At 51.7% G+C, this 7163-nt stretch overlaps 1 protein-coding gene across 1 annotated transcript; it reads left to right on the top strand.

Annotated features, from left to right (window-relative positions):
* Window positions 1-269: 269 nt before the first annotated feature.
* Window positions 270-2346, top strand: LOC122375235 (organic cation transporter protein-like). Its single transcript, XM_043354504.1, has one exon. It carries the CDS (start codon window positions 365-367, stop codon window positions 2066-2068), a length of 1704 nt encoding a protein of 567 aa, XP_043210439.1. The 5' UTR covers window positions 270-364; the 3' UTR covers window positions 2069-2346.
* Window positions 2347-7163: the final 4817 nt, after the last annotated feature.

Here is a 7163-nt window from a genome sequence, read left to right as displayed (position 1 = left end):
TATTCAACCATTCCATTTTTGCTATCATTCACCCATTCAGCCGGAAGGCGCGTGCCGTTGAATTTCACCGGAGCACGATCGATTTCGCAACACCTGACAGCCTTTCGTTTGTAGTTACCGGTACCGCCGTGCAGGAGTGGTGGCGTGCCGGTCGTGCACCTATTCGCTGGCGGCGTGTGGCTCGCGCAGCTATTCGCTGCCCTTGCGGCACAGACTGGTCGGGGGACTGGTGGAAAACCACGTCTGAGCCACAACGCCAGTGGTGCGCAGGGTGCCGCCGAGGCCGGTCCGACGCGACCGTGGCGCGTGCGACGAAAGAGGGATTGTAAGGTGGAGGAGCCACGACAGCGATCGGGGGGAGGAGATGGCTCCCTGGGGTACCACGGCCACAGATGCGGCCCCAGGGCCACAGCACTCGATCGTAGCCTCGTCGCCACAAGACCCAGCTGCAACTTCGGCGCCACAAGACTCGATCTTGTTTGAGGACGTTCTGGAGCGATGCTGTGGTACCGGACGATGGCAAGTGATGCTGATCGCCTACATGTCGGTTATGTGGCTCATCTTCCCGACATTCTCCATGTCGATGATGTTTGTCGGAGCATCACCGCCTTTCAAATGCGCTGACGGTTTCGACGTGAACGCCACGTTCGCATCACTGCCGGACGATTTGCCAAAGTGTCATCCTCTGGGCGACAACAGCTCCTCGTGCACTCGCTGGGTGTTCGACAGGTCCGTGTACGAGTCGACTGTGGTGACCGAGTGGAACCTGGTGTGCGGCCGCAAGCCGATGTTGTCGATGCTGCAGTCTGTGCTGATGCTGGGAGGGATCGTCGGCTCACTGCTCGGCGGACAGCTGACGGACCGCTTCGGACGCCGACCCGTCTTCCTGCCTGTGATGCTACTCGTCATCGCCTGCTCCTTCTCCGCGGCGCTGGTGGGCGACTACATCAGCTTCGTCGTGATTCGAGGACTCACGGGCTTCGCCATGGCTTCCATGATTGCCAGCCAGTATGTGCTGGTGACGGAGCTGAGCGGCTGCAAGCACCGAGCGGCTCTGACGACTGTTACCTTCCTGCCGTTCTCAATTGGGATCATACTGGTGGCGGCCGCGTCGTACGGCATCCGCACGCGCTGGCTGCTGCAGCTGGCGTTCGCCGTGCCCAGTCTGCTGTTCCTGCCCAACTTCTGGCTGATGCCCGAGTCGCCGCGCTGGTTGGTGCTTAAGGGCCGCCTTGATGAGGCGCTGGTCATCCTGCGTCAAGCGGCGTACTGGAATCGCCGAAAGATACCACCAGACGAAGAGGTACTGAAGCTCATGGAGGAGGCGCGCAGGGGTCTGCTGGCCCGAGAAGCGGCCCTGAAAGGCACAAACAAGTCCTCCGCCTTCCAAAGAGTCCTCGACTTAGTGCGAACCCGGCATATGTGCATCAACACGTTGGCAAGCGCCTACGTCAGTTTCGCCATCTCAGGATCCTACTTCGGCATCTCATTCGACATGACGCAGCTGAGTTCCAGTCCCCACCTGGCTGCGGCTCTCTCGGGTTTGGTGGAAATCCCTTCTGCGCTTGTGTTCCTGTTAATGAACCGATATGGTCGTCGTCTGACGCAGTGCGTGTCTTTGTTCGTACCATCTGTCTGCATGTTTCTCGCATTCATCAAGAAAGACAGCACATTCTGGATGATTTTGGGACTCGTTGCTAAGCTCGGGGTGGCAATAGCGTTCAACATTATCGGCATCTACGTGTCTGAGTTCATGCCGACCCAGCAGCGAGGCCTGGCACTCGGCGTCCTGCAGACGGCGACGAGGATCGGCGGCGCCGTCTCTCCGTTCGTGGTGGACCTGGTGAGCGGCCTGCACGAGCTGGCGCCCTCGGCCGTATTCGGTACCGTGGTGCTGCTGGCCAGCCTGGCCACGCTCCTGCTGCCCGAGACGGCCGGACAGCCCATGCCCGAGACGGTGGCAGACGTGGAGGAGGCGTACCGACGGCGGAAGGCCGCCAGCGCGCCCGCCGACCGCCAGCTGAGCGGCATCAGTAACGCGGCCATGCAGCGAGACGATGCACTATGATGGATGGCAAAGTCGTTGTTTTGCTTGTACAATTACAAGTGAATCAAATGAGGTTTGAGTTCCTAGACCCAAGGTCACGCGCCGAGAGCAGCTGCGCATGCTGACCTTTTCAAAGTCGGATTGCATATCATTCGACGAGTCTTGATGAGAAAAATATGTTCATGAAAAAATCGATGACATGAAAACAGTGCATAAAGAGTCATTGCAGAAAAAGCTGTGATACGAAAAGCGTACATAAAAGTGAATTAGTAACCAGTTACTTACGCGACGCCGATAAAATATACGTTGTTTTTATTATGATCATGTAAAACCAGTTGCTGCATAACCTGCATTGCTGTGTTTAGGTCAGTCAATAATCATTCAGCTTTTATTCTGTCAAGTCATAGACATTCGTTTGCTCTGTTTTCAGAGTTTATTTTTATGCCTACTCGTATTGTCCGCCACTAACTATCAATGATCATTCATCGTCACTCTTTTAGTGTACCATATCTATGCAAGCTTTTTCTCTAAACTTGGCTATCCTTAAATAATTTCATTTGTCATCCGTCCATTATTGTATTTGAATTTATTGGTATGCCTTATGATCGTTATTTTCGAGCACAGAGTAATCAGTGAAACGCCATTTGGGGCGACAAACGGAGCGAGGGAGAGGGTGAGCCTTGCACGAGCGTCATTGCGAGGGGGTAGGTACTTCGAAATGACTTGTGCACGGCACCTTGCTAACCGGTCTCTAGCGATGTGCCAAATTTGAGCGATATCGGCCCAGCCGTTCTCGAGATATGAAAGCGGCAAACTGCAAGTGCGCACGTGCAAACTGGGTCCCAACTGATTTTTGCACGGCACCCTACTGTTCCTAGCCATGTACCAAGTTTGAGCGCAATCGTTTCAGCCGTTCTTGAGATCTGGAAATGACCCCTACACGTGCGCACGTGCAGCAGTACCCCAACCGTGACCTCACCTCAGAATAAAGTTAGAATGCTCGTCAAAGCTACACCGACTGAACGATCACCTCAAAGCTTTCAGCGATCGATAAGAGTAAGTCGTAAGAGCATGTAGAAGATGTATGTCTTGGAATTTTGATATCGGTGACCTAAGGCCAGGTCAATTTTGCGACCTCCCCATTAGGCATAAGTTTATGGGAGAAAATTGAAAGGCGAACTTAATTGATTAATTAAAGTTTACTTACCTAAAAATTAAGAAAAACTTTAAGTACACTTAAGCAAGCTAAAAAGTATATCATTCGACGCGCCTTGACGTGCTGAGTTCACTGGTGCCCTTTCTTTTTGCTCAATCTTAATTAGATCAAAAGTTATAAGCGAAAAACTTTTGACCTGTTTTTAACGAAATTTTTACATTTATACCCCCAAAACCCCCTAAATATTGACCTAGAGCAACCGAATTTGCACAGGGGCGAGAACTCCAGGGGGCCCACCTACCTACCAAATTTGGTGTTTCTAGGTGCCATAGGAGCCAATCGCGAGGGGGGGGGGTCGATGCGACACCCCCCCCCCCCTGCCAGGCCGTGTTATGAAAAATGTCCTGCCAGGGCGAGCGTTAACTTATCTAGCTAACAAGATATCAACATTTTATACAGCACGCAAGGTATGTAATAAAAATAAAAAAGAGCTAACTATGCTGGGCTTCCCCCGGCTTCCCCTAATAGTATGTCTTACATCTCCAACAAGTCACGGGGTGTTCAAATTGCCGCACCGTGGGGTAATTTGGCGTACCCCCGAAACGCCTATGCTTTGCTTAGCTGGCGAAACACGTTGGCACTTGGCGACCTTAGGCTAAATGCAGCCGGACATTTTGCTGTTCGTAAAATGGCATCATATGATGCATTTATTCTCCGTGATATTGTCAGCTAGCGGCCTATTATTAGAAACACTAGCAACAGCTTATATAAGCAGGTTTTTCTGGTCTGCCGCGATGCCGTAGACGGGCTGGTAAATCCGACTGGTTCGGCGCCCCTGACCGGTTTGTCCGCTTTACTGGAAAAGCAGAGGTTAGAGGTAAGTACCGCAGCCCGTGCAAAGCGGACGGACCGCCTTATATTTTTGTACTGGATGATTCAGCCTACCACGTCATGCTGCATCACATATCGGGACAATGTATAGTGATCCGCACTGAGGCTCAGACATGGTGCCTCATGCCACATATCATGGAGATTGCAGCAGACCGCAGCACAACCGCACAATACATACTGCAGTTCACCGCAGCACAAATAAGTGGCTACACTACAGCACAGGTCAGCTGCAGTGTCCCAAAATTGTAGGCATTATGGCTTGGGTGTCAGGGGGAGGGGGAGGGGGGAATTCTCACTAGAGAAGGGATGGGAGTTGAAAATTGCCGGTCCGATGACGCCAAAAGTGTGAAATAAGGACCAATAGTATGACATTCTATTCAAGACTGGTAGCATGTTGGATACCAACGACCGTCGGCGCCAATGATTTTTTTCCGGGTAAAAATGAGAATGGAAAATTATCTTTAGAAGTTGGAGATATGAGTGAAAAATTGATTACACCCAGATGAAGTTTCCCATCAAAATCGAAAATTGTTGGGGCACTGGTCCGCTGTCAGCATACTGCAGCACAGTGTAACACAGACAGACAGACGGACAGATGTTAATTCGAAACACAGTGGATTCTTGTGGTTTCCACGTCATGTACAGCGCGAGGTAAAAATATGTAAGCATACTAAGCATACTAAAAAAAAAAAATTCATCGCTTTCCAGAGCGAATAAAAGAAGCCATGGCGGGCACACTTAGCTCTAAACGACAGATTCAAATGTCCATTCCCGGAAGCACGTGGATTCTAAGGACTACATATATTAGGTTAGGTTAGGTTAGGTCGCGTTAGTTTTTTCACGATGCATATTTTTGTCATTGCGTATTTTTGCGCACACACATTTGTGTGCGTACTGGGTACTTTTGTCCAACGTAATTTTCCGATCCGTACGTTTGTCCGCGAATCCGTCCACTAGAGGCGCTGGATGCACGTACTCCGCCCACTAGAGGCGTTGGGAGCCGTACTCCGCCCACTAGAGGCGCTGGGAGCCGTATTCCGTCCACTAGAGGCGCTGGCCGCTGGGTGCCCGTACTCCGCCCACTAGAGGCGCTGGCCGCTGGGTGCCCGTACTCCGCCCACTCGAAGCGCTGGGTGCCCGTACTCCGCCCACTATAGAGGCGCTGCACTGGGAGCCGTACTCCTTCCATTAGCAGCGCTGGGTGCCCGTAATCCACCCATTAGAGACGCTGGGTGCCCGTACTCCGCCCACTATAGAGGCGCTGCACTGGGAGCCGTACTCCTTCCATTAGGGGCGCTGGGTGCCCGTATTCCCGACTCCGTCCGCCAGAGGCGCTGGGAGCAGAACTCCCTCCAGTGAAGTCGCCGCGCTGGGAGCCGTACTCCGTCCACTAGAGGCGCTAAAAGCCCTGCTCCCTCCAGTGGAGACGCTGCGGTTGCGGCCGTCAGAGATTGCTTTCTACATACGGTCGTGGCAGTCACAATACGAGGAGTGTTCCAAAAGTTATCTAGACACGATATCGACTTGTAGAGCCAAAAATGATAATTCATCCAAATAATTTGTCAATGGTTGAGGCAGTGATGATCCTATAACACAATGATCAGGTCGTATTGCGTGACGAGATTCCAGCTCCCTCGTGGCTGGGCCACAAACTTTTTGAACACCCCATGTAGTAACAGCCCATCCCATTTGCGGTCACACCGGCACAATGTTCTCTCATTCGCAATCGCAAAGTGCCTTATACGTCCAAGTATTAATTACAATCAGTTTTCTCCTTGCGCAGCGCACTTTATGCTTCGACTTTGAGTGCCGTCGGTATCTGACTACAAACTGATGCATCTTCATTGGCAATGATGCATCGGATCATAGACCACTATATATCACTAGATATAGACCACTAGATATATAGACCACTAGACCACATAGACCACTAGATATATAGTGGTCTATGATCGGATACATCCTCTGCAGCCCTAGTTCCACAGCACGTTTGTTTGTTAATTGGGGCTTTAGGGCGCGCCGACTACTTAGGTCATTTTGCGCCCATAACGTCGTTTTAATAAAACAAGTGTGTCAAAAGAGAGAACCTTCTAGATACGAAGACTAAAAAGTAAAAGACTCGATATAAAAGAGCAAGGTAAGATAAAGCAGCGCAAGAGTGTCGTCCTAGACAACTGACTAGATGTAAGGACTAGAGAGGACTAGTTGGATTTAATGTCAGGTCGAGTAAATCACTTGGAAGTTGATCGAACGGATAAAGGAGAAAATGTTGCCGGATAAAACCCAGGGTGAGCCGTCACCCAGAAGGTGGCGGATAGTGGTATCCGGAGCGATGCGCCCGAGATAGCGTGTCCGGTTCGGTTCAGCGAGAGGACAAGATAAAAGCACGTGAGAGACAGTGAGAGGCACGGCACACCGACTGCATGTGGGTTGTTCCTCTCCACGGAGGAGATAGCCATGAGTCGCGTACGTATGACCAATACGTAATCTGCAGAGGGCCACTTCCTGGTGCCTGTTGCTTTGGAAGCAAGACTGCCAGGGCTCCAAGGTAGGCTTTACGCTCCGCAGCTTCCCAGATCCTTGGAGATGCCACTCTGCCTGCCAGCTTGACATCGTGAAGGTTTGGATGGCTGGGTAAAAATCACGAGCCGGCAGGGGCAAACGCCGAAGGCATGGAGCCGCGGCCGCGCGTCTCGCGGCCGCGTCGGCGAGCTCATTGCCAGTTATACCCACATGGCTTGGAATCCAGCAAAACTTAATAGTTTTGCCTGACTGCTCCACCGACGTGAGCCGAGATAAAATGTCTTGGACTATCGGATTGTCTGGGTTAAACCTCCGTATAGCCAGCAGGCTGCTGAGAGAATCCGATAAAATGAGGTAAGACAAGTTGTCAGACACCTCGATAAAACACAACGCCTTCTCGATTGCAACGAGCTCGGATGAGAAAACGGAGGCAGAGGAAGGCAATGAAAAAGTGCGCGTGTCGCGACTAGCCACGAAAGCGCAGCCGACGCCGTCCTCCGTTTTCGAGCCGTCTGTAAACACCGAGATAAAACCGTCGTATGACGC

The sequence above is a fragment of the Amphibalanus amphitrite genome, unplaced genomic scaffold (genome assembly GCF_019059575.1).
Source record: "Amphibalanus amphitrite isolate SeventyFive unplaced genomic scaffold, NRLGWU_Aamphi_draft 001801F_arrow, whole genome shotgun sequence".
Lineage (NCBI taxonomy): Eukaryota > Metazoa > Arthropoda > Thecostraca > Balanomorpha > Balanidae > Amphibalanus > Amphibalanus amphitrite.
The sequence above is the reverse complement of the archived record's forward strand: the minus strand, read 5'-3'. Positions and strand labels throughout refer to the sequence as shown.